General features: G+C 35.4%; 3 protein-coding genes across 12 annotated transcripts in view; 1 reads left to right on the top strand and 2 right to left on the bottom strand.

The window, feature by feature from the left end:
- Positions 1-179: 179 nt before the first annotated feature.
- On the bottom strand, positions 180-8,506 carry LOC120276130. Of its 6 annotated transcripts, none has more exons than XM_039282871.1 (10): positions 8,389-8,506; positions 8,224-8,260; positions 8,044-8,106; positions 7,756-7,839; positions 6,151-6,258; positions 2,344-2,436; positions 2,178-2,260; positions 1,291-1,396; positions 1,047-1,131; positions 563-600 (listed from the first exon to the last, which is right to left on the bottom strand). In XM_039282871.1, the coding sequence occupies exons 1-7, from the start codon at positions 8,398-8,400 to the stop codon at positions 2,238-2,240; spliced, it is 420 nt and encodes a 139-aa protein (XP_039138805.1). In that variant the 5' UTR covers positions 8,401-8,506; the 3' UTR covers positions 563-600; positions 1,047-1,131; positions 1,291-1,396; positions 2,178-2,237. The 6 variants fall into 6 exon arrangements, with proteins under 6 accessions (XP_039138797.1, XP_039138801.1, XP_039138805.1 ...); XM_039282877.1 differs by having other exon boundaries at positions 565-600; positions 8,227-8,260; XM_039282863.1 differs by lacking the exons at positions 1,291-1,396; positions 8,224-8,260 and adding an exon at positions 180-381 and having other exon boundaries at positions 505-600.
- A 16,271-nt stretch (positions 8,507-24,777) lies between these two features.
- Positions 24,778-25,974, top strand: LOC120272581. The gene has a single exon (XM_039279444.1). The coding sequence runs from the start codon at positions 24,778-24,780 to the stop codon at positions 25,972-25,974; it is 1,197 nt and encodes a 398-aa protein (XP_039135378.1).
- A 305-nt stretch (positions 25,975-26,279) lies between these two features.
- LOC120270469 (protein GRIP) overlaps positions 26,280-26,760 on the bottom strand; it is a 61,132-nt gene continuing 60,651 nt past the window's right edge. For 2 of the 5 annotated variants that reach the window (XM_039277492.1, XM_039277532.1), the window contains one exon: positions 26,282-26,705. In XM_039277492.1, the coding sequence (XP_039133426.1) occupies positions 26,592-26,705 (114 nt within the window). In that variant the 3' untranslated portion in view covers positions 26,282-26,591. Of the gene's footprint in view, positions 26,706-26,760 lie in introns of all 5 variants that reach the window. The other 3 variants (XM_039277516.1, XM_039277501.1, XM_039277510.1) reach the window with 3 other exon arrangements.

Below are 26,760 nucleotides of genomic sequence, written 5' to 3'. Positions count from 1 at the left end.
TTATTGATTTTATATATTATACTTTTTCACTGTATTTGGCACAGTTTTTAATAAAACTTTTTTGTTACAGTTTTCGGCACGCTTTTGTTTAATCTGTGAAAAAAATAATTTATATGAAATTAATTTAATTTAATTTTTTTAATTGCACTAGTTAAAAATTTTGAATTACCAAACAAAAATCATCCTATTGAATTAACAATACATATAGATGCCCTATATATACATTGGAAATCATGTAGTATAATTATACAAACACTCGTATCAAAACAACATTAAAACTCCATTCCACATGCAACATTAAAACTCAGTATTGCAGCCTTGTTGCTGGGGAACAAACAAGATCCTGATAACATTAGTTGTATGTCCTTTTCTTAATCTTATCTGAGGATAGAAAAAAAAACACACAAAGGTCCAAATAGGATTAATATAAAAAGAACAAAAATTATAAGACATCACAATGGCAAAATTTGACAATCAGCCATGTATAGTAGATTGAGCAAATACCTTCTGTCGAGTAATCTCCCAAAGTGGACCCAAAGCAGGATGAAGAAGAATGAGAAAAGGAGGACCAGATTGCAAGTACTTAGTGTTGTCTTCAACCTAACAAATTTAGGAATAAGAGATCAGATTTATGAAGTTTCAAGTTATGGAGAATATAAGATGTCTTAGTTTTAACCAAATACACCCATAACGCAGGTTGTGCTTGATTTGAAGCATATATTTGCTTGTGAAGACTCTGTTACAGACTTAGTATAGGATATCTTCACTCTAATAAAAGAAAAAAAAAATTGCACCGTTACATCATCCTAACTCTAATTGCAAGTCAAAAGCTCTGAGGTTCAAGTGAAGGATTAAGGCTATGATTTGCTAGTGAACTAGGACGATGCATTATTTCAATGTCATTTCAGAAACCAAAAGGGTCATTCAGTAATTTTGATGCCAGTTAAATTCAAACTATAAGCCAAAATAACAATCACGTGAGTAAATTATAGTAAATTATATAATAAAAGAAACAATAACTTTTGCAATAAATTTTTCAGTTGTACCTGAAAAGTTGCACCACTTACGCGGATAAAAGTTTCTGTTCCTGCACGAGTTTCATTCCTCACCATCCATGGAGTGCTTGAAAAGCTTTTAACATGGAAAAACCTTAAGTTAGATCGAGTAGAATAATTGAAGAAAGAAGAGATTGTAACAGGAATTTACTTCCTTCACCAGGGAAACACACATTGTACTCTAATAGTTTCTAACTGCAAATGGAATAGCATCTTCAATATTTAAGAGCTTCACCTTATAGACAACTTGATAGGAGCCAACTCAAAAAACTCAACATATATCTTCTTCTGCTTCCTAGCAAACAGATAAATTTGTTGCCATGGAGCTCCAATTGGAGCTACTGAAGGTAATGATATAGTACTCTTAGTTTCCAAGCACTTTGAAAATACACATTCAAAAAGAGAAAAAAAAATAATATAGAAAAACTATGTGTGTGTATGAGTGTGTAAAATTTAAGGAAAACATCATAAATATAACAAAATGGTGTGTGCTGAAAAATTAATGAATATAAAAAGCTGCGATTGTTTGAATTCAAGAAAAATATTAAAAATATGGCAAACCTAAAGCTTGAGTGTGTTCAAAGGCACGGAACATCATAAATATAGCAATCCTAATGTATTTATATATACAGATAAACGCGCGAGCCTGCTCGCTTCTCAAGTAAACCATCCCAAATAGCAAAATCCCGATGCATGTGTGCATATATATATCGACCCCCATCTGTGCATTCAAGAAAACCATGATAAACAGCAAATATGATGCATGTGTGTGTATATATGTTCACACCCGGGTGTATTCAAAGAAACCATCATTAACAGCAAATCTGATGTGTGTGTATATTCACACCCGGTTGTATTCAAAGAAACTATCATAAACAGCAAATCAGATGTATGTTTATATGTGTGAATGTCAGAAAGTCATCATAAACATAGCAAACCCAAAGTGTGTGCAAAGTGAACTTATGTAAATGGAGGTTCTGGAGAAAGAAAAATCAGTTGGTGATGCAAAGTAGCAAGGCCATATTTTCCGGAAAAGATTAATAAAAAAATTAAACATCCCATTTCAGCATGAAGAAAAAATGCAGATGAGTAATTCTAACCAGCTATATTTTCAATGCTTACAGAATAGTCTCAGGATCTCGAACAACGAGGTGGTTATTCATGACATATTCAAGAAGCTTTTCAGCCAGACACTTGACATCCACCTACATAAAGAGCAAAAGCAACAAACATATATAATTTGACCTTACTCTAGCTTACAATGTCAACATACAGGGAAAACGAGTACCGGAAGCCTCAAAGTTCCACATATGCTTGATAATTCTGGTTTCAATAAAAGATGGAGGTTTCTTTGTGCATGGCGTAATTTTTTCCTTCCATCCTGTTCAAACAAAGAAGGCTAATGTAAAACACACTGAATGACAATTCATGACCTTTACCTTCAACAAAAAAATTTGAAAACATTAGAATGAATTGTTGCTAAATAAATTGAAGTGAACTATGGCTTGAATTGTTGCTTCATCTTCTTTATCAGCCAATTGAAAAAAAATTAACTTCTACACCAACAACATCAACAAGACAAAACTCAAAGTAAGCTTTAACATATATCCTCTTCATCATTCAGGCCATCAAGAGTGTTGTCGGCAACGAGTGTGGTGCGAGGCCTTTTTCTCGTTGGAGAGTGCTCATCAACATGCGATTGCGCCTCCACTGTTGGTGCTCTAGGGATAGATCACGTGAGAGTAGCAACATGCATATCGGAGAGGTCAATGTCCTTCAACCTAAGTGCTGCAAGCAATGACATTTCAAATGACTCACGACGAGCCCACTCAATCCGCATCGCATCATGTTCGGCTCGCATCGTATCATGCTCGGCAAGCATTGCATTGTGCTTAGCTTGGGTTTTAGCAAGCTCTGCCTGTAACTCCTTAATTTGCTCATATAGTTGTCCACTTGATTGAGAAGGCCTTGAACGTGGCTTGTAATTGATTGAAGACATTTGCCTACTTATATTACCCTTTCCCAACACTCTATTACGACTTCCGACAGCAATGCGGTCCCACAATTCATTTTGGTTGATAGAATTTTCATCTTCCCCTTGATCACGCTTATCTGCAAGGGCTTTATCAAATTGTTCTTGCATCCATAAAAAATTAGATCCAATTAATAAAAAAATATTATATAAATGTCTAAAGTAACCTATGAAAGTAATATATCTACATATATAACAAACCAAATAATTGATGCAAATAAATAAATAAGCTTATATTGTGAGAGATTGCAATGTTTAAAAATATATATATGGATATAGCCTTCACAAAAACAAAATCCTTGCTTGAACAATCAATGTAATTGCTTGCAAATAAATTGATGAAACTATTACTAAAAAGGCACTAATTTAACAAATTGATGAAAAAAATTAACTTCTTGCGGAAATTATAGTATACTTACAACAATTTGTGTAGCACGCTCACCCTCGAGAGTGCCATCCTTCTTCCCATGAGTGCGGATGAAACATTCTTTTAGTGTCGGTTCCCTACCCAATTCTTCAATCTGAAAAAATAGCATAATAAAAAATTTAAAGAGTTAAATAAATCATAAATAATAATAATAATAATAATAATAATTACATAGAATATGGACATTACAAGCCTGAGGCGGTGTACAGCAATGCTGACAGATCCACCATGATAGATTACAATCTAAGAACTTCCATTTACTGCCCTGTTCTTTTTGTTTTGCTCACTTATTTTCTTGAACTCTTCCGACCCCCAATATTTTTGCAAACTCTCCCAAACCGAAGGGGTCATCCACTCAAGTGGAGCCCTTGTAAAGAGTGCGAGCAAGGTACAAATGTTTTTTCAACCACTCACTCGCCTCATGGTTGAAATGACATAATATTATAGACTCATGATGCGACTCCCATGTGTAAATACCCTAAAGAAAGAAAGAAAGAAAGAAAGAAAGATTAACTACATTAATATTTTTTTAATAGTAAAACAATATTATTAATTAAATGATATTTACCCTAAAAGCTGTGAACATTCTCTGTCGCACATCTCTAGGCACTTTTCCCCATCCGGTCCATGGTTCTTTGTAGTGGCCTTGGACCAAATCATGTATTGCTTTTTTAACTTCGTAATCTCTGAAAAAACAAGTCAAATTAATAAACATTTAATTATAAAATTTAGGAACTTTTCTTGAGGAATTTATATATACAAAATAAAATTTTTAAAAAATAAAATCTACTTACATAACTACACTGTCAGGAGTAATAAACCAAGGGGGTCCAGTGCTATTAGATTCATTGGATTGATCCTCTGTTGCCTCATGTTGGCCCTCAGAGACATGGGTAGATGCCTCGGCATGTGGAGTTAGCGGAGGTCGTGAAGTTTGAGGAGATTGTGTAATCTAAGGGCTCACTCGGTGCTTGAATATTTGGATGTATACATGGAGGCATTCCTAATTCTGGTGAGTTATTGGAGACTAATTTGGAGCTAACAGACTTCTGACGAATACTTGCGGTTGATCGACCTCGGCCTGATATAGATCGACCACCATGTCTCAATGTTGATCCACTCCGACCTATAATAGAGAACATTAAATATAAGTTGTAAAGCATGGAAACAAATTTCACTCAAATTAAAAGCTAAATGAAAAGGAAAGATGCTTCATACTACCAATATATTATACAAATAATTCAACCAACATTATTACAATAAGACAATAAGCTTAACCAAAAAGATCAATGCTTAAAAAAAACCTAGTCAAACCTGATATAGAGCTATAGTCTGGATAATGAGTCATCCCACTTCAACTAAACAATCTGTCCAAACAACAAGAAAACTTGGGTGAATATAAATGATAAGAAAAAAAAATTACAATGAGAATAACTTAATTGGAAAGGTAGAAGAAAAACATGATCATAAATGAGACATATATCTATCACCACACACATCCGTAAAAAACTAGAAACAACATAGAAATACAAAGTTCCTATAAAAAAAAAGAGAAAAAACACAAGAAGATATTTAGTAATTAGTTAAAAGTCATGTTCTCCCAAATCATCATCAAGTAATTAACAACCTTTTCCTCATCCCCATACATATGTACTAACAGAGTTTGACAAAAGTTGTTAATTCATTGCAATAAAACAACATATGAAAACAACTTGTTTATCAGCATATGCAACAGTGGCATCACTTCAGGAGTCTGAGCAATACTATTAAACTACAAAAGAAAGAAAAAAAAAAGGAAAAAAAAAGGGATGACTGTTCTTTTCTGCCGGTGATGGTGACATATACCAAGAAAAACTCAATCGATCATAGAAAAGGGCTGGTGAAGTGAGCTGGTGAAATTCACATTTGGCTATATATCTCATAAAACGTAGAAATAAAGCAAACCAGAGAATTAAATGATGGAGATGTTTATTTTTCTATTTAACCTGGAGAAACCAGTGATATCGGTTTTTATTTGGATTAGTTTAAAGAAGCAGCTTTTTCATGCTGAAATCTAAAAAAAGCTTCCTTCAATCTTATTGAGCAAAAAAACTAATGATTCACACTCAAAAAGAATGATTTCCCAAGATGGATTGCTTGTATTTTTGATAAACGGAATAAGCGGAAGGCATCTTAAAAAAGGGAGAAAAAGAGTTCTCCATAACAGAACAAATGCCAAAAAACAGGCACTTCCAGGAGACGTACTCATTTGAGAAGCAGATTGTTGAGGACTTCTCAAAGCAGAGCCCTATGAGAAGCATGTCCCCTGAGTGCTCTGTCTGTGAACAAAAAAAGATGTGAAGAATCACATTCCACTCCAACTCAAAAACAACACCATAACCATAACCATCATAGAGAGTCCTAAGTGCACTAAATTCAACATATATAAGTTTCAACTTTTTATAATTCATTGAAACCTCAAATATGAAGAAAAAAACACAAGAACAAGTTCATATATGTATACATATTTTTTTTGTTTTAAAAAAAAAACAGATAAGTGAAAAGTTCCTTAAACATAGTACAACATAATCATCCAACAATAGGATTCTAATATTTCAAGGAACAGTGGATAATAATGGACTATCATGTGCACTTACCAGCATATGCAACAGTGGCTCCTAATGCCAATTTTCCCAATGATGCTAGGAGATACAGAATAGCAATAAAAAATAATAATATGCCATTCAAGAGGATCCACAGGTACCCTGTATAATAACCAACAAAAATCAATATCAGAACAAATCTAACACCAAGTCTAACACAAATAATAATATGTTAAGGATAATGAATATAAAGGGTAATAACAACTCTAAACTTTAGCATTCCTAATTATCACAACCCATTGCTCATATTGTTGTTTTCTAAAACAGGCTATTATATGAGTGGATCTTGTGATGCCTCTATATATTGGACTATTAAGACTATTTTTATATTAGTTTCAATGGGATCAAGGTCAAAACTAACTTTCACTTGAGTTGGGTTGGACTTGGGGGAAATATTTAATAAATTTGGGTGGGTGGGGATCTCAGTAAACCAGTGCTTATTATATATTAGTTTCAATGTGATCATCTTCTTCTTGATTTCATGTGCAGTGTTGAAGATGCCAAGTGTTGGTTTGTTGCACACAAAACACTTCTTATTTCTTGAGTGATGCTGCAAATTAAGATGCAAAAGGTCAGCTGAATTATTTTTTTCTAAAAATGAATACAAAGGTGTTGTAATTTTTGTTGATTCAAATGGTCATAAAGTTAGCGAAAAATATTAAACATTATTACAAGCTTGTATGGCAACCATAATCAGTGATGCATCAGGGCTCAAACAAACTTAAAAAGAAAAAGAAACAAAAGAGGTATGTAATGGAGCATCAGTTCACAGGCATTTGAATGAATAGAATACATTTCGCACTCAGCTCATTCATTCTACAAACCTGGCAACAACCTGGGGGCAACTATGGTGGTGGTTATGGTGGTCGATATGGTGGACCGAGCGGGGATACAACAAGGGTGGTGGTGGTATAATTAACTTATCTACTACTGTTAAGGCATTTATAATTATAAGCATGCACCTTGTGTCTATTAAGCTGCAGACCTTGTGTCTTTCTTTCTTCTCTGCATGTTTGATAAGTATCTTTATCATTTACTAAACTTTGGTCATGTTTTTCTGGATAATTAATTTGTGGAAACTCTATTTCTCTGCTACAGGAAAGTTGTTTAATATTTATCATGCAAATTTATATATATATATATATATATATAAATCAATTGAAGACAATGTAAAATGCTTTTTTCTTTCAAATTTTTTTCCGAAGTGATGGTAAATCAGATTACTGAACAAGTAGGGTAATAGCAGCAATATTTATATATACAATAAAGAGAAAATGTCTGTTTCTTGAAAATAACTAACATTAATGGTGGAGCTGGCAGCAGAGGATGCATGGTATAAATAATACAAAGATAGATCCTATGGGCCGCAACTACAGCTACAAATCATCATTCATCAATTTAAAAAACATGAGAATAGTTCATGCTAAATAATTTTTGGTTCTTCTGGTTTTACATGGTTTTTTTATTATCTCTAGCTAGTAGGCCATGCAGTACAAAGAGATGGCATTTCTTAGAAGCAAGGGCATAAACAATGAGTTGTGGATGTCTTCATTTCACTTTTGAAAAATCATCTACTAAGATTGAACAATAGAAAGATACCATAATGGAGAAATCTATTGTGAAATTGAAGCCTGAAGAGAGAAAAGCTCCAAAATGCTATAATGCAAGCATCCAACTGACAGCCTGCAAAATAGCAGAATATGTTTAATTGGCATTATGTTAATCAGCTCTAAAAATACAGACTATGATCATAAATTTACAAGAATAGTCTCAGAACAATATGTTAAGAACACCAAGAAAGCTATTTTTCATCGCATGGAATGCACAGCTTGGAATCACAATTAAAGAACAAAAAAACAGAGAAAGAAAAAACGCCAAAGAGTTCACCTCCGATCGTACCACCTCTAATCCGCCAGTTCACGCTGATGCTTCCCTTCCTCCTCCGAGCTCCTGCAATGGCCACACAGAAAGGGAAAAAAACATATTCAAATCCTAAGAAGAACACATTATTCTGAATCTCCTCTGGATTTTTAAAGAAAAGAAACAAACTAAAGACAGTGATCTCACTACCAATCGTCACCGATGTTCCTCTTCCTTCCAGCTCCTCCAATGGCAACAGAGAGATATATGAAAAAGAAGATTCAAACCCTAGAATGAACACCTCTTCTGAATTTCTCCCAGATCTTTTGGAATTTCAAAAACATAACAAAAATAACACCCTAAAGAGCTCACCACCGATCGCATCCGCCCTCGATCCCCCCTTTCATTGTCGCTTCTCCTCCTCCTCGTAGCTCCTCCAATGGCGGCCGAGAGAGAGAGAGAGAGAGAGAGAGAGAGAGAGAGAGAGAGAGAGGAGCAATGGATGGCGGTGAAAAAAAGCTTCAATGGGGGACAGGGGTTTAGGGTTAATGAAATAAATTTTGTTTTTTTGTTTTTCTTTTAATTACTATAACTAATAAAAATTAATTTATTAAATATTTAATATCTGTGACGTGTCTCTGTTTAATAAAAATGAAAAATTATATTTAATATATTAAATATATTTTAGGCACCAAATACACAATATTAACATATTAATATATTTATATTTTTTGCACTATATTTGATATGGTATTAATAAATTAACATTTTTTGTACGGTATTTGACATGGTATTAATATATTTATATATTTATATTTTTTTAGATCTAGTATTTGAGACCCAGTATTAATATATTATTATATTTTTTTATTTTAAGCATAGATTTGTATAGACATTAATATATTAATATATTTATATATTTGTCACGGTATTTGGCACAGTATTAATATATTTATACATTTATATTTTTAGTACTCTGTATTTAGACCCAGTATTAATATATTATTATATTTATATTTAGCACGATGTTTAGCATCAGCATTAATATATTAATATATTTATATATTTGTCACGAGTATTTAGTACGATATTAATATATTTATATATTTATATTTTTCTAGGCACTGTATTTAGCACTGTATTAATATATTATTATATTTATATTTAGCACGATGTTTAGACCCAGCATCAATATATTAATATATTTATATATTTATCATGAGTATTTTAGCACGATATTAATATATTTATATATTTATATTTTTGACACTGTATTTGGCACGGTATTAATATATTATTATATTTATATTTAGACAGATGTTGTAGCATGCATTAATATATTAATATATTTATATATTTTGTCACGATATTTATTCTGATATTAATATATTTATATATTTATTTTTTTTAATATTTCAGTATTTGTACTAGATATTAATAAATTAATATTTTTTTAGTCTTGTATTTAGTACAGTATTCATATATTATTATATTTATATTTTTAGACTCAGTATTTGGCATAACATTAATATATTATTATATTTATATTTTAGACGCAGTATTTAGACGGCATTAATATATTAATATATTTATTTTTTTGTATATGATTTTAGCACGATATTAATATATTACTATATTTATATTATTTGGCATAGTATTTAAAGCGTAGTATTAATATATTATTATATTTGGGTTTTTGGCACGGTATTTGGTACTCTATTAATAAATTATTTTTTTTAAAAAAATATGTTTGGCACTGCATTTGGCACTGTCATGTAAAATTATTAAATTTAGTATATTCAGTGACATGATTTTAGCACGGAAGTAAATAATATTTTTTTAAAAAAATCAAATATTTGACACGGTTTGTTAGTTCCGTGTCAAATCTTGTAACAAATTTGTCACGATTTTTTTTCCGTGCCAATTTTTCCGTATCGATTTAGGATTTTTCTTGTAGTGGAAACACGAAAGCTTTGATACCATGTCACAAATCATGTGGTATGAAAATTGGAGTTCGTTTATCTTTTTTGGAATAATAGATATTTATTAGGATACAATTAGCCGAAGATAGGAAAATTGACTAAATCTAAGTGTGGAAATCATAGCCCAATGAATCCCTCTAACGTACGAATCACAAAACTAATTCTATGATCCTATTTACTTTGTGCATCTCAACACTTTCATGTATACATTTGATAATAGATTTTGCTTTTACCTATGCCCAGCATGCAAGTTGGTTAGGAAACTCAGCATGGATCGTCTACTACTGGATGGCATGTAGCATATCATACTAGCAAGTACCAAACCTCCAATATGAGTTTGTTAAGTTACCTAGTAACCTTTACACTAAAGCCACCATTTTACTTATTTAGGCTAGATTTTGCTTAATTTGAAAGCATTTTAAAAGTTAATTTCAAACAAAATTAAATCTGTTTTGATTTAACTAAAAATTAAAATGAAATTGAGTTATTATCAATAATTTAATTTTGATTTGATTTAACTCAAAACTAAAACTTTATTTATAGTTTCTTAATTTTTGTTTTTTATGATAAGATTTACATGTTGTAATAATTATAAAAATATAAAAATGACATATATTTATATATTTTGAGTTATTAAGTTTTTGTGAAGTCAAACTTGGATTTATATTTCTCTTCCCAAGTGCCCTATTAGTATTTACATAGTAAAAACTTTCATAACGCAATTAGCATGCCAAAATATTTATAGACTCTAGGGCTCAGATTGTTGCAAAGGATTTCATAAGGATTTTTTTTTGCAATTATGCTCCTTACAACATCCACCTTTATAGTGTAAAGGTTTACTAGATGATTTAACAAACACATACTAAAGGCTTGGTAATTGCCTGTCATGATCTGCGACGGGCCATCCAGCACCGGATAATTCATTCCATCCTTTTCTCCACTCCTATTATTTGCAGGTCTTCTATGTTTTTTACAAGAACATAGATGGCAAACAACTTACAAATTATAAAAAATGTAATTTCTATTATAAGATGAGTGTTGTTGCTTATTTTTATCTTTAATGGCTATGACATGAGTTAAAAGGTAAAATAAAATATTTCATATTTTTATTTATTTTTAAAATTGAAATTTCTTATCAAAAGATGTGGTATAATTATTATGATTTTTGAAAACATGTCATTGCGTATTTATATGTCTTAATTTACGAGAAACACAGAGCTTTTTAGAGGCAACATCATAGCAAACAAAACCTTTGTGGCTTGTACTATATCCCATAAAGGCACATTTAACAGATTAAGCAGAAAGTTTATGACGTTCATGAGGAAGCAAATGAACAAAACAAACACAACGAAAAGTATGCAAATGGCCATATTGAGGATGGTGTTGATATAGATGAAAATAAGGAGACTCAAGGTGTAAACCTTGAGAAGGAAGTTTGTTAATATATCAATCTTTGAAAAGAGCCTAGAATCACTCAACTCAGCTGGTATGCCATCCAAATAAGGAGTAGGACATTTATATTTGACTATGATCTTGATGATTGCCCTACAGTCAGTGCATATCCTCCAACTTTTATCTTTATTTGCAGTAATAAGGGCTAGAACAACACATTGGCCTTATGATCACATCGCATAAGATTAACAACATCTAATAAAAATGCTCAGTGATGCATGTGTCAATCCTTTTATGCAGTTGAGCCATGCCAAACAATGCAGCAATGTTGGTCCATCTCCATGGTTTTGGTCTCTAGTATGGTTTGGTCCGACAGTATAAGGTTGTGAGCTGAGTGGCATACTTGCGGTCTGTTATGTTGTAGTACCAAGTCATTTTTAGGCTTTGTGGATGGGAGTGAACATTCAAGTAAAGAAAGAGCCATGTCTGATACCATGTTTGTTAGAGTCGCATTAAGAACAATAAGTTAATTCTCAAGCTTAAGGCTACCTTATTATTATTGTAAAATATTCTTAACTTAGATGAAACACAAATCGACTGGAGAAAACCAGTGCAACCCCCATAAAGATGTGGAAACCTTGCCTAGTTAGAAGCCAGCACAAGGATGGTACTGAAGTACTTACTATAGCAAATCACTGAAGCACAAGTCTGGAGAAAAAATACGGTTTGTGTGCTCCTTGCACGACCGTGCTCGTTTGAGAAGCAGGAGAGTGCTCATGCTGGATTTTTGTGATTCAATTACCCAGGCATTCTTGAGATAATCAGGGGGAGAATCACTGCCTAAGCATGACCATGCTCTCCCCGAAAAACACTTTTTAAGCCCAGATCTAGGTCATTTGAAGGGGATTCTTCTTCCTTCTCCTTGGGCACGGCTGCCAAGCTCTCCCCCTTCACTATTTTGGGACTGGAGTGAAGCTACGATGCAGATCTTGAGTGGAGCGGAGCTTGGCCGGCGGGACTTTATTGGAGCACCGTCGGAGTGGTTTAGTAGCAAAGAGGGGAAGTCTTTCATGGCTTCTTGTTCTTTTGTTTTCCTTAGCATTGTATTGATCTGTATAACTATAAGGGGTTAACCATTCTCTGGTGGCCCGGATCTATGAACTTGGATGTTTATGTGTTATGTTGATTTACTTGCGTTTAATGTCTACGGAGATCTAGGGTATTCTTGTTTTAAATCATGTGTTTGCATAACTTGATGTGTTTGATTTGCACAGTTATTTAGATAAACCTTGGTGTATGAATTGCCATAGTTGTAGTCGCCCTATATGATTGCAAAATTCGATGTGTATGTAACCCACAGTTAGTTTAACAAAATTTGGTGTATTTGAATACCATAGATACAACTTTGCTTTTTAGCACATGCAAGGATCTTAGGATGAACTTGGTAGGCATTAGAAGCAAGTCCATACACATTTCTCCAGGGGAATAGTCTAGGGCACTGCTCTATCTCTGTGTTTCTCACCCAGTTCATTTCCAGCCCTTACCGACATGCATCTCCTCCTTTACTGACATAATTGATACTCGCAGCCCACGCTGAAAGTGACTGACAAATGCATCTTACTCCGCTCATGTAAACGTGCATTTATATTGTGGTATGAACCAACAGGGTCATCATCATGACAACTAGCTTCTAAACCTACCATATTAGTTTATTTGAAGAAAAATAAATAAATAAGTATATATGCGGATTCACACAAATCTCACCTCTTACTTACCAAAGCTCTTATACCTTCTCGTCGGATCACAATTGTGCCAAGTGGTAATTTTCGTACATTGGGGAGAGACGATATGAAGCTTCAAGAACTCCGACCCGCTGTCCAAATAATCGCAGAACCGCATACTAGAAATTAATCCACACAAAACGCTTGAAAGCGTAGAGCATGAATTAGGAGAAAGCTGAAACTTAACTCTTGTGAATCTGGGAGAACTCACAAGAACAATGGTGGTAAGACAACTCTTATTTCTTGAATAATAATCAAAATTCTGTCTTTCAAAAGAGAAGGTACAAGGCTATTTATAGCCGACATAAACTTGGGATATAAGAAAACTATCTTATTAAAATTGGCTAGGGAATCAATCTAAAAATAGAAAATGAAAAATTGGTAGAAAAAAATCTAAACATAGGAAAATTAAATTGACTAGAAAATAAGTCTTGGAATATTTGATTTTCAGATTAATTGGGATTTGATTTTGTGTCCTTTCAGAAATTGGGTTGGCTTAGGAAAGAGATATTTTGGGCTAATTTGTCATAAAAGGAAACATCTCCCTTTGTTTGCATAGGGCTAGCGAAGATATGTATAGTTTTCTTCTTGGACGTGCATGTGATTGTGAGGCTCACATGTGGTGTAGCTCTAAATGCTTCTCTCTTGCTATCCTCTTGTTTGACTAAGTTTGGAATTATATCCTCACTTCCGGTCTACCTAAGTACAATTTAGGTGGAAGAAATTGGAAACACCATTATATCAATATAATTTAAAAATAATCTTAAGTTAGCGTTCACTTGGTTTTGGATTTGTTTAGCACGAGTTCATGTAATTGGTCCTTGAACATTTAAATAATCTTAAGTTAGCGTTCACCTGGTTTTGAATCTCCACATACTATCTATTATGAACATTTAAATATTAGAGATGCCGATAAGCTAGAATTAGATAAAGATTTATCTAATGAATTAGAATTAAACTCAGATATTTCAAATTTAAAAATCTTAAATTCTTCTAGTGAGAATGGTAATTCAAATATTCTAAATAAGGATGATATTTTTGAACCTTCGAGCATCCAATCAGGGAGAAGTAAAAGACAAAAAATTGAAAAAGACTTGGGTCGAGGAATGTTCACATATTTAACAGAAGAGGATCCTAAGGCATATAAAGAGGAGTCCATGTCAGATGCTCATTTATGGAAAGAAGCCATGGATGATGAAATTGATTCAATAAAAAAGAATAATACATGGACTTTAACAGAGATTCCTCCTAACACAAAAGTTATTGGCTGTAAATGGGTTTTAAAGAAGAAATATAACCCCGATGGGAGCATTAATAAATATAAAGCTAAAGGTTATACTCAGAAAGAAGGTATTGACTATTTTGAAACTTATTCCCATGTCACAAAAATTACTCTTATTAGAACTATGTTTGCTATAGCTTCTGTTTACAATCTAGAAGTACATCTGATGGATGTCAAAACAGCTTTTCTAAATATTGAATTAAATGAGGAAATGTGGAGAAGAGCATAAAGTATGTAAACTTAAAAAATCTTTGTATGGTCTTAAACAAGCTCCTAGACAATGGTATAAAAAGTTTAAGAAAGAAATTAAGAAGTTTGGCTTTTTAAGTAGTAAAGTAGAAAATTGTATCTTCATTAAAAATACTATTGAATACAAAGTTCTAATTACACTTTATGTTGATGATCTACTTATTTTTGGTTCAAATATTGATTGTGTAAATGAAACAAAATCTTTTATGGCTCAAGCTTTTTATATAAAAGATTTAGGTCCTGTTGATTTCATTTTAGGTGTTAAAGTGATTAGAAGAGATAATGAATTTATTTTGACTCAAACTCACTATGTTGAAAAGTTACTTAGAAAATTTAACTATCTTGATTGTAAACCAAGTAAAACACCTATTACGCCTCATCTTACATTATTAAGAAATGATGGTGCATCTATTAATCAAGAAATGTTTGCTAAAATTATTGGTAGTTTAATGTATGTTATGAATTATACAAGACCTGATATTGTATGTGCAGTTAGCATACTTAGTAGATTCACCAGTAATCCTAATATTCATCATTGGAACCAACTTAACAAACTGATGAGATATTTAAAATATACTTTAAATTATGGATTACATTATAAATGTGATAATACTATCTTGGAATGTTATAGTGATGCAAATTGGGCTTTTGATAAAGCAACATCTATATCTACTAGTGGTTGGTTATTTACTTTAGGAGGATCAATAATTTCATGGTCATCAAAAGACAATCATGTGTTGCTTTATCTTCTATGGAATCTGAATTTATTGCTATGTCTCTTACTAGTAAAGATATTCTATGGATCAGGAGATTTATAAGAAGTATTCCTTTTATTGAAATAACAAAAGGACCTATTACATTATATTGTGACAATCAAGCCGCAATTTATAATACTAAAAATAAGAGGATGTCACAAAATAGCAAGCACATTGCTATGAGATATAATCATGTTAGAAGTGTTGTAAAAAAAGGTAAGGTTACAATAGAGTACCTACCAACTGATCAAATGTTGGCTGATCCCCTAACTAAGCCATTATCAGGTGAAAAGATTAAGAAAATCATGGGAGTTATGGGGTTATTACCGATCAAAGAAGATAGACTTGATTGAAGTCTACTCTATCACATTGATGTCAATTAAATTGAAAATCATGTGCATAAGAGTTCAAGGAAATTTTAGTCAAGCATCTATCTGAGAAATGTCAATGGGAAGTTGCATTCCAGTGCATTTATATATTTAAAGAATAGTGGGGGCACAATAAAAAAATTAAATTTAAAAAATAATAAATATTTTTATGATAAAATCTCATATCTTGTAGATGCACTGTTAATCCACAATGGGAAGGATGAACTTTATGTTCTTAACAGACTCATAGTTTTAAATGGAGTGATAAAGCTGTTGTGGACACTCTTGATGAGTTTGCCTTTGCACATAGGGAAGTGACAAGCCGCTTCCTATAGGTTATCGGTAAGACCCTAGTGTATTTGCTAAACAGGATAAGCGCAAGGCCCATATTAATGCCCAGCCATTGCAGAATCAAGAACCAATATATGATGCGGGTGTGATCTAATCATACTCAACCCAAGGTTCAAGGCCTAGTCCACCTTGGGGCATGCATTATATAAAGCCAATATCATTTATTTTACTATTACTTATCTTATTATTAGATAATAAGTTGGGGATTGTTATATATTATGTAAATATATATTAATATTATCTAATAATAATTAGATGCTTTTTTCGGTGTTTTTTATAAAAATATTTTTCTTATTATCCTTATAGTTATAAATAGATAAAGAGATTAAATAATTCTTTTTTAAAAGAAATGTGTTTGTAGCAGTTGTTCTAACACATCCCAAGAACGGGAAAAGGTGACTTTTCACATACTCAACGGTTGGATAAAACATCGTTTGAGATCTTTTAAATAATCAAGTACAATAAAGGAAAAGATATATATATAAAAAAAATCTCCTCTCTGATCTTCAATAATCTCCTTATTATTTTCTGATTTTTTCATTGGCTGGTTCTAGCTGAGGAACAAGATTGAGTTGGAGCAATCGTGTTTCTTTGATTAGGCATTGTATCCTGGGGTTAGTATTTCCTAAAAAACATCTGTAATTTAGTGAGGGAAATAACTATCCTAAAGAAAGTTTCTCGGAAACGCCTTACCTAAAATCTTTGTCTTCTCATTCATTCAAATTTCTTTCACATCTTGATTTTTGTCTTATCCATTTTTTAAAATTTATTTACAACATGAATGTAATCTACCAGACTAAAATATGAATTCCTCCCAGCCTCACTGATTAGCAGAGTAACACATACAGTCCACAACCCCATCACGGAGACAATAGCACCGCCAAAGTATAACCATGACATTTCAGATTCATCAGCATCATCGCCTTCTTTACCAAGAATAATTGTTTCATTAACATCACCACATTTTATTGTCAATGGAGGGCCACAAAGGTTATAATTACCGATGTATGTAGAAGGATCATTGAAAGGTTAGATGATGCACATCTATATATATAGATTTCTGTACGTATGTATTTCCACCAATTCTGATTGTTATTCACATCAATTATTGATTATTGTCAGTATTGCTCTTTAATTTACAGGATGATTTAGCAGAAATGTCACTCAAGATGCCCGGGTGCCACTGGGGGGGTGGGGGGGGTAATGAGCTGATGACGAACAGATGTATGATGCACAAAAAAGACATCGGTTGATCTCATTGAAAGTTCTGTCATTTAATCTGTTGATACCACTCCATTGAAGCAATGTTTTTGTTCTCATTGAAAGCTCAGTGAAACTTTATAATCATTTTATTTATTTCCAAAATCAACATAATGTGGGAAACTCGCTGTTAATGTACTTTCCGTTGAATTTTTTTTTTGTGACTGTTAAGATAGTGGCTTTCTTGACTGACGGTGTTACACATGATGCTTCATGAAAAGAAATATAACATGAATACTGTAGTTTAACAGTATTTTGTTCTCTGTTTCTGATATATGATGCTTATTTTTAATCAGTTAGTCTCATGAATTCATCTTCATGGTATAGCATTGAGTGTGCTTCCTCATGATTAGTTGTATATGAATAAGATAGTTGGCTACTGGATTATATAGGTGTGCTTTGTTATCATGAATTCATCTCGAAGGTGTATCATAAGTTTGCCCATTCTTGATAGCTGTATGTTAAATAAGATGGTTTACTACCCTGATGCTTGTGACTCTCACAGATTTGCACAATGCTGAAAAAGAACAATGAAGAAGCCAAAGAAAAACAACCTATTGATGCTAAACCAATTTACATAAAATGTTAACCTTTAAGACTTGATTCAGCAGCATGGGAAGAAGGTTAATGTTCTAGATTTTTTGGAAAAACAAACCTGGATGCATCTGAATGATTGTTTATTAGTATATTTTTGTAAAAAAGATGAAGTTCAACGTATGGTTCAAGCTTCACTCAATGATTGTTGGTAAATTGATGAACTAATTCAGCATAGAATCTATTGAAACTGTTTTTCATTTCATTAACTATTTACTGGGAAAATAGTGTTCTAATAATGTTGAAAAAACTTCATTAGTTGTATTAATATATGTTTCTGTGCACTGAAATAAAGGCTTGTGTCTTTCATAGTAAATGAATTTTGTCAGAGTTTTATTATGTACTACTCGCTGGATATTTAACTATTGTATTCTTCCTCATCATTAAAACAAAGTTTTTATTGTCCTAAAAAAATGATAATATTTTTTTTAAAAAATACTAGTTCACAATCGTGGCAGTTCAAACCACCCCAATTGAAGATTCCAAATATCTTTCCGAATCGCTGTGGTTACATCACGGCGGTTGTAACCGTTGGCAAACTTAAATGATCGCTTCTAATTTGCATTTAGCAGCCGAATCCAGGTGGTTTACACTTGTCACAAAATACGTAGGGGGAGAGTGATGGTGGCAAATGGCGGCGAGTGAATGACGGTTCCAAACCACCACTAATTCCGCCACGCATTTAGCAGCGGTTATTCCGCCGATTGATCAAACCGCAACAAAATGCATTGTCGATGTTTGAATTCACGGTGGTTTATTAACTGCCATTGAGGACATTTAGCGGTGGGTAGAACCACCGGGAAATGATGTAAAAATCGCCACTAAATGCTTGATCTCTTGTAGTGAGCATACAGTTTATAATAACATCATCTCTAGGATGAACAATTCTAATCTGCAGTCCACATTGTGTAGCCGAAAAAAAAAAAAAGGAGAGCTAATTTCACATTTAATCAATGTAAAGCACTCCCAATGTTCAAATTGTATTTGGTCTTAGGAGTCAAATCTTATTGCAAGGTCCACCCAATAAGAGCTATTAAATACCTTTGATCAACAAGCTTGCCAGTCTCAGATTCTGGTGGCTGTCTAGGCTTGAGATGTGAGTGGGGAAGTGGACTTCATGATTAGGTAATGATTAACCCACTATCAAGTATCCGAGTTGAAATGTCTTCTGAGCTCATTTTGCCAATAATTATGGTCATCCTGCGTTCTTGGAGGACGTCGTCGCTGGGTCTTTTGATGCAATGGTGATGCCCAAATGCCTATAATTTCCAAGCACCATGCATCAGGTTTCCTTGTTCATAGTTATCTAGCATATGTCTTGAATATATATATATATATATAATTATTAATTATTATTATTTTATTTTGATATTTACATACTTCTTTAATGTATTGGCATGTTTTCAGCAGGTTTAATGTTGACTGTGGAGTATTTATTGGATTTTGATTTTCCTTGATTTTGGACCATTTGTTTCATTGTGTTAGATGTTGATCATCTTTTTATAAGTGATGTTTTTCAAGTAAGATTGGTAGAGCTGCTCCAAAAATCACCATCCTTACCTGCAATATTGAGCAGCATTGGAAACTCATTACTGGGCCTAGGCAAGGCTCCGAGGTAAGTGATCCAAAATATACCACTCTCAATCATGGAGATTATAATCAGGCATCACTAAAGTTGCCGAGTTGAAATAGATACTGAAAAATAACTTGTCCATGTTTCTTTATATATATATATATATATAATTTCTTGTTTTAGAATCAATGTAGAGAAATTGGCCATCAGCGCATCAAACATGACCATAAATTCTCAGTCTGAACAATATATGGAATCCAAAGGAAGGATGGTTGCGTAAAAAATCCACTTGCCGAATGAACCTATTCAGGAGAAAGAAGGCAAATGTGACAGAAAATAAAACACTTAAACAAGGGGAAAAAACAACATAAGAGGCAAGCCATCCATCAACAAGTCTTATTATGCTGACTTCTCTCCTTGGACTCCTCCTCCCAAATACCTGCGAAGCTCTCTTTCACTCCTCCTCCTGACTTGCTGGATGGCCCCGCCGGGGCCTTCAGCTCCCCATCGGCCAGGCACTTCCTGGGCTAATGTTGTATCCTCTGGTCCGAAGGATGATCCCTTCACTATTCCTCTCCATCTCCAGAAAGACCATTTCACCAAACTTAAAAATTCTTCTGTTTCTTCAGTTGTGGTTAGCCCTCATATCTGGACAAAAGCGAGAGAGGGTATGAAATCTTCGCTTTACGCCAAGTTCCTGGGAAAAGCCCTCCCTCTTGATCAGGCCAAGCTTGCTTTGGATGATGCGTGGAGGGGACTGGGTTCTTTCACGGTGGCGGACCTTCCTAATGGCTTCTATTGTATCAAATGTGAAACTGAGGAAATGCAATGTCGCCTCCTGTATGATGGGCCGTGGTCGGTAGCTGGGAGGATCCTGCAGCTCTCTCCATGGTTTGAAAGTTTTCAGCCAGCCTTTGAGAAGCTTTGCTTTGCTGCTGTTTGGATTCAAATATATCACTTGGCTATGGAGCTCTGGACCGGTGAGATACTCGAAGCGGTCGCTTCCCAGTTTGGTCGAGTTGTTAAAGTTGATAGTCTTACTCTAGATTGAACCAGGGCCAAATTTGCTAGAGTCTGTGTTGAACTTGACCTTGAGCAACCTCTTCAGCAAGGAACTTGGGTCAAATATGGTGGTTTTTCTTTCTTTGTGCTTGTTCTTTATGAAAAATTACCTGTGTTTTGCTATAAGTGTGGCAGGGTGGGCCACGGCGAAGCACACTGCCCTTTTGTCAGCAGTCATCGGCGATCGGACCAACCTGTGCCCTCTGTCTCTATTGAGACTGAGATGCTGCAAGATGATCCAGAGTCGCTGGTTGATGAGGTTGACAAAATGCAGGATGGCTTTGCTGAGGAGTCTGTGGCCTTGCCGCATTCGGAGACGGTGGAATTTGGCCCCTGGTTAAAGCCTCATCGTCGGCAGCTTGCCTCTCGAGGGCGTGGTGGTGGCCGGGGAGGAATGAGAAACCCTATTCCCAGGGGTCGCTCGGGGGACGATGATGGAGGGCTTGACAGGTGGCCTACTGCTGGGGCTTCAGGCCAACATGTGGCGGTTTCCTCTCGTTTGCTGGAGTCACGTGGAAAACAATTAAATTCGGAGGGAGTTTCTCGTAATTTCCCTTCTTGCCCAAATCCTTCTGTTGGCAATCCCGAGGCTCCTCCTCCCGTTGAGATCAATCTGAAAGATGATGGTGGTGTTTCTGGTCCCGAGGTGGCGCCTTCTGGCCTACCCATTGTCAGGACTGCCATTATCCCTAGTTCCAAGGAGACCTCTGAGCCTCCCGCTCTGGTCATTCCCTCTGTCACATCTAACAGGAACTCGTCAGCTCTCAATGCTCCCCACCACCCAGGAAATCCGGAAAATCGTCCGTTGGATTCGCATCTCTCTTTGGAAACCCCTCCGTCCTCTCTGAGTTTTTCGGCAGACCCTAACCTTCCCCAGCCTTTGCTCTTGACTCCAGTTAACCTTCAAACATCCTCTTCGCAGTTACCTCTCGACGACAGCAATCTAATGGTAGTTGAAAAGATGGTGCAAGTTTTGGCTAATTCTTCCCCATAGCGACCGCTCAATGGAAGACTTTTCCTCTGATGATCCTAGCTCGTCGCAGGAGGTTGATGATGACATGACTCTTTCCCTTTACCAGAAGGATGCTAAATCTGCAGCCATTGCCCGCAGAGCGCCATCCAAAAGGAGCACAAAACCAAAAAAAGGGAGAAGTTCCCCGATCAATAGATGATTTACTCGATCTTTTTTCTCATTAATTTTTTTAAAATGGGTTTTATGGATTTACAAGTTTTCTCTTGGAATTGCAGAGGCCTCTCTAACCTTAATACAACGAATAGAATCAAAGATTTGATGGAGAAAAAGCACCCCGACTTCATCTGCCTAGTTGAAACCAAAACTGATCCGCTTAGAATTCAACGTTACTGTTCTCGGCTGAAGAGGAATTGGCAATGGGCTGCTATCCCCTCTTATGGTCTCTCCGGAGGTATCTTGGTTCTTTGGAACACTTCGGTGGGCACTGTTACTCCGGTTGTAGTCTCTCGTATGGCCCTCCATCTAGTAATCTCGACAAACAATGATACCTGGATCCTCTCCACTGTCTACAATTCCCAGGTGATCTCTGAACATAAGCGCCTTTGGCGCTCCCTTAATAAAATTTCCCTGCTTGACTTCCCCTGGCTTCTTAATGGTGATTTCAATGCCATCACCAATTCTGAGGAGCATAGGGGGGGGGAGAATTTAGAAATTATGCCAGTAAAGCTAAGTTGTTTTCTAATTTCATTTTGGATAATAACCTTCATGACTTGGGTTTCTCTGGCCCTCAGTTTAGGTGGTGTAATGGCCAACAGGGACTTGCTCGTTGTTGGGCCAGACTTGATCGTTTTCTCGCCAGCACTAAGTGGATTATCAATGTCAAAAACTTCATTATTCATCATCTCCCCCGCACAAACTCGGATCATTCCCTTCTTTATTTAAATGCCCGTAACTCCACTAAATTTTCCAATAATGTTTTCAGGTTTGATAACTATTGGCTTGACTATGAGGAGTGCCACAACAGTGTGATGAAAGCTTGGAATACTGATCCTTCTACCTCTACCTTGCAATCTTTTATGAGTTGTATTTCTAACACCAAGCTTAATATCCTCAGGTGGAATCGCTCTGGCCTTGGCTACATTGATGCTGAACTTAACAACATTCAGGCTGAGATTAAGAAAATTGAGGAGGAAGACATGAATCAGTTTGATAACTGGAAGGGGGTCTGGTTGCGGGCTCTCTACAATAGGCAAAACGCTCTGTTAAGACAACAAAACATTTATTGGGGGCAAAGAGCTAAATTGCAATGGATGAACTCGGGTGACTCCAACACTAGATACTTCCACAACACGGTCAAAGTTCGTCGGCATAAAAAAAGGATCAATGCGATCAAAGACTTATCGGGTAATATCTTTACTGAGCACCCTGATCTTGAAAGTTGTTTCCTTCATTATTATAAAGATCTCTGGTCTTCCTCCTCGTCTAAGCCCCTTGATTTCTATAGGCATGCCTTACCTGACGACTTACCTGCCCTTTCGGAATTAGACCGTGAGTCCTTAATTAAACCCATTACCATGGGAGAAGTCTTTAGTAATCTCAAGTCTATGTCCCGGGGCAAAAGTCCTGGTCCTAATGGCATGAATGTGGAATTTTATCTTTTTTACTGGAATCTAATTGGGCCTCATCTCTTCAATGCTATCTCTTGTTTTTTTAACAATGGTGCCCTTCCCCTTTCTTGGGGTAAAACCTATGTTGTGCTTATTCCCAAAATCACCCATCCTATTTCTGTTAAAGATTTCAGACCAATCTCTCTGTGCAATGTCTGTTATAAACTGATTTCAAAAATCCTAGCCAATCGTCTCAAACTTGTAATTCATAAAATTATTGGCCCTGAGCAGTGTGGTTTCATTCCTGGGCGGGGCGCTATTGATAACATCATCGCAGCACAGGAAATCGTGCATAGCTTAGAAACTGACTCCCATGTCTCCCCTAGGATGATTTGTAAAATCGATATTGAAAAGGCCTTTGATACTGTTGAATGGCCAACCATTATTGTTACCCTCCAGAGAATGCATTTTCCTGATAAATGGATCTCTTGGGTCCAGGCTTGTCTTTCTTCTGCTTCTTTCTCCTTTATTATGAATGGCCGTCATACTGCTTGGTTTAATAGTAATAGAGGTGTTAGACAGGGGGATCCTCTTTCCCCCCTACTTTTCCTATTAGTCTCCCAGAACCTCTCGGCCATTCTTAATAAAGCTCTCTCTTTTGGGATGGTTCAAGGTTTCAACTCTAATCTTCCTAGAAATTTTAATCATCTTATGTTTGCCGACGATCTCATTCTGGTTACTAATGCTTCTAGGAAATCTGCGCGAAATTGTCTTCTTTGACTCAATATTTACCAGGAGATCTCTCGGCAAAAGCCCAATCCTCTTAAATCAGCCATTTATGTCCCTTCTTGATGTAACAATAGGCTTGCCAACTCGATCTCTCGAATTCTTGGGATTAATTTAGGGAGCTTCCCTTTCACCTATCTTGGGGTGCCTATATCTCCTCGGAGACTGCTCTCTAACCAGCTCACCCACATTCCTAACAGAGTTAAAAATATTTTGAATTCTTGGAACCACTCTTCTCTTACTACTGCGGGCAGAACCATCCTTATTAATAGCATAATTTCTGCGATACCAAATTACATCCTTTCGGTTATGAACCTCCCAAATTCCATTCTAGACAACATCTCCAAACTGGCTAGGAATTTTCTCTGGGGTAGAACTGGCAGCAATCATGGCTTTCATTCGGTTGGGTGGGCAATTACTACACTTAAAAACGTCTGAGGGGGGCTTGGGAATTCGGAATCTGAGATATGTTAAGCACTCACTCATGGCCAAGAATGTTTTCTCACTTCTCAATTCTGATAACAAAAATTTGGGTCGATATTTTTAAATCTAAGTACAGGGGTTGGCATCTTTGGAACTCGAAGCATGTCTCTAATTCCTCTTGGTTTTACAAATCAATTTGCAACTCTGCAACATTTCTTAGACCTAACATAAAGCTTCTTTCCTGTAATCCTGAGACCATTGATCTTTGGCATGATCTCTGTTTTTTCAACCTTCCTATTGCCAAAAAACCTACCTTTTTAAACATGCCTTTGGATAATCGTGAGGATTTAATATTCAATAATCTCTTAGAGTCTCATGGGTTCTGTTCTGCTTCCGTCAGAAGCTTGTTTGGTAATAACTTTAATTGGAACAATATTGAGAATTTAAATATCATTGAGGAGGGCCCTAATCTTTGGGTTTGGAGATATCATTCTTGCAAAGCTTCTATTGCCTCTTCAGTCTATGATCATGTTTCAAATTCTAATACTACTGAAGCCTCTTGGTTGGGCTGGTCGATTATCTGGAAACTGCCTACCCTTTCCCGTGTCAAGGTCTTTCTTTGGAAGCTTGCACATGGGAGACTTTCCACTGGGGGCTACTTATTCCAGCTCAACATTGGCCCCAGAACTACTTGCCCTTTGTGTGGACTCACTGATGAAACTACTGAGCATCTGATTTGGAATTACTCCAAAATCAGTCAATGTTGGCATGAAGTGTTTGCCAGGATCGGTTGGAATCAGAATGATATTCTTACTCTTAGCTCTGGCAGCTGGCTTTTAAAGAATATCCATGGGAGAGATCTTGACCTCCGAGCTAAGGCTCTTATCGCTGCTATTGCCTGGCTCATCTGGAAGTCCAGATGCAAGCTTATTTTCAACAATCAACCTATCAACTTCAGTTCGATTGTTCCTAATGCGTGGAACTTGTACTGCAATCGCCCCACATTCACTTTCAGGGAGTTTCCCAGAACTTCTCAATCAAACAATTCTATTAAAATTTTCACTGATGCATCTTGGTGTATGGAATCTAGGTTGGCGGGCTTAGGTTTCATCATCATTTCTAATGTGAATCAAATTCTGATTGCAGGTGCCATTGCTGCGGTTGCTACTTCTCCCATCATGGCTGAAATCGTTGCGATCAACCTTGCTTTGCAACTCTGTATCTCGAACGATTGGCTACCTTCTAGTCTTTTCTGTGATTGTGCTGGTATTGCGCAGCTCCTGAAAAACTTCAACGCTTGTACCGCTTGGCATATCAAAGAGGAGTATCAATTGCTGAAACAGAACCTGGGTTTCTTTCCTTATCTATTCATTGAGACTATTCCTAGGGAGGATAATGCAATTGCGGATGCGCTGGCTTCTTTCGGCAGAAACTGCTCTCAACTTTCTCTGTTCTTCCAAGGCTTAGACCGACCACACTGGCTTGATGACTTGTGCAATCGGCATCATCTTTTCTTTTAATCTTTGTTTTGAGCTTTTGCTCTTCTTTTTCCAAAAAAAAGACTTCTATTGAAAAAATGACTTTCATGAATGCGATGATCCAAGACAATCCCTGCTTTTCTAACATCTAAAACAACGGAGCAACAATTATTCTTACCATTGATACGTTCTTATTTGGCATTCACAGTGAATGCCTCTCAAGAAGTTGAACATTCAAATCTTATGACATGACAAAAGAATACAAACTTTATGGTGAACCTTATCACCAAGGTTCAATGTATCGCCAATATCCCCACTAAACAAGAAAAGTTACTTCTAGCAGACAAACGACCAAGTCAATGGATATAATTGAGAGTGAGAAGAAAAAGTTAAACAAAAGTTGAAAGTAATTAAATACATTTTTTTTTTCTTCTTTCAAAATACAAAAACATAACAAGGATAGGATCTTGTCCTATACATATTCATAGGGGGGATGGAACAAAAAAATAAATTCGAAGTATAGTATGTTGCTTTCTGAAAGAACGTTTACTTTCTGGCTATGCCCTTTGATCTTAGCTCTTCTATGGCAGTAATATGATTTGTTATACATATACCATGCAATGCAAACATACCTAAAGAGATTTGACGAATGAATCTGCTTATGAAAATGAGAATCTTGAGAAGAGTGATGATTGGGGGGTTGAAGTAGTCTCGGCAAAAGCTTGACTTGAAACATCATTTGATGAATGGTATGCTTGTTGGCACTTCTTGATCTGCATGCAGAGGACTAATATAAGAAACGAATGCAAAAGTTTCCAAGCAGTGTAA

This window comes from Dioscorea cayenensis, chromosome 2, assembly GCF_009730915.1.
Source record: "Dioscorea cayenensis subsp. rotundata cultivar TDr96_F1 chromosome 2, TDr96_F1_v2_PseudoChromosome.rev07_lg8_w22 25.fasta, whole genome shotgun sequence".
In the NCBI taxonomy this organism is placed as follows: domain Eukaryota; kingdom Viridiplantae; phylum Streptophyta; class Magnoliopsida; order Dioscoreales; family Dioscoreaceae; genus Dioscorea; species Dioscorea cayenensis.
Note: the sequence above shows the minus strand (reverse complement) of the source record. Positions and strands in the feature narration are given on the sequence as shown.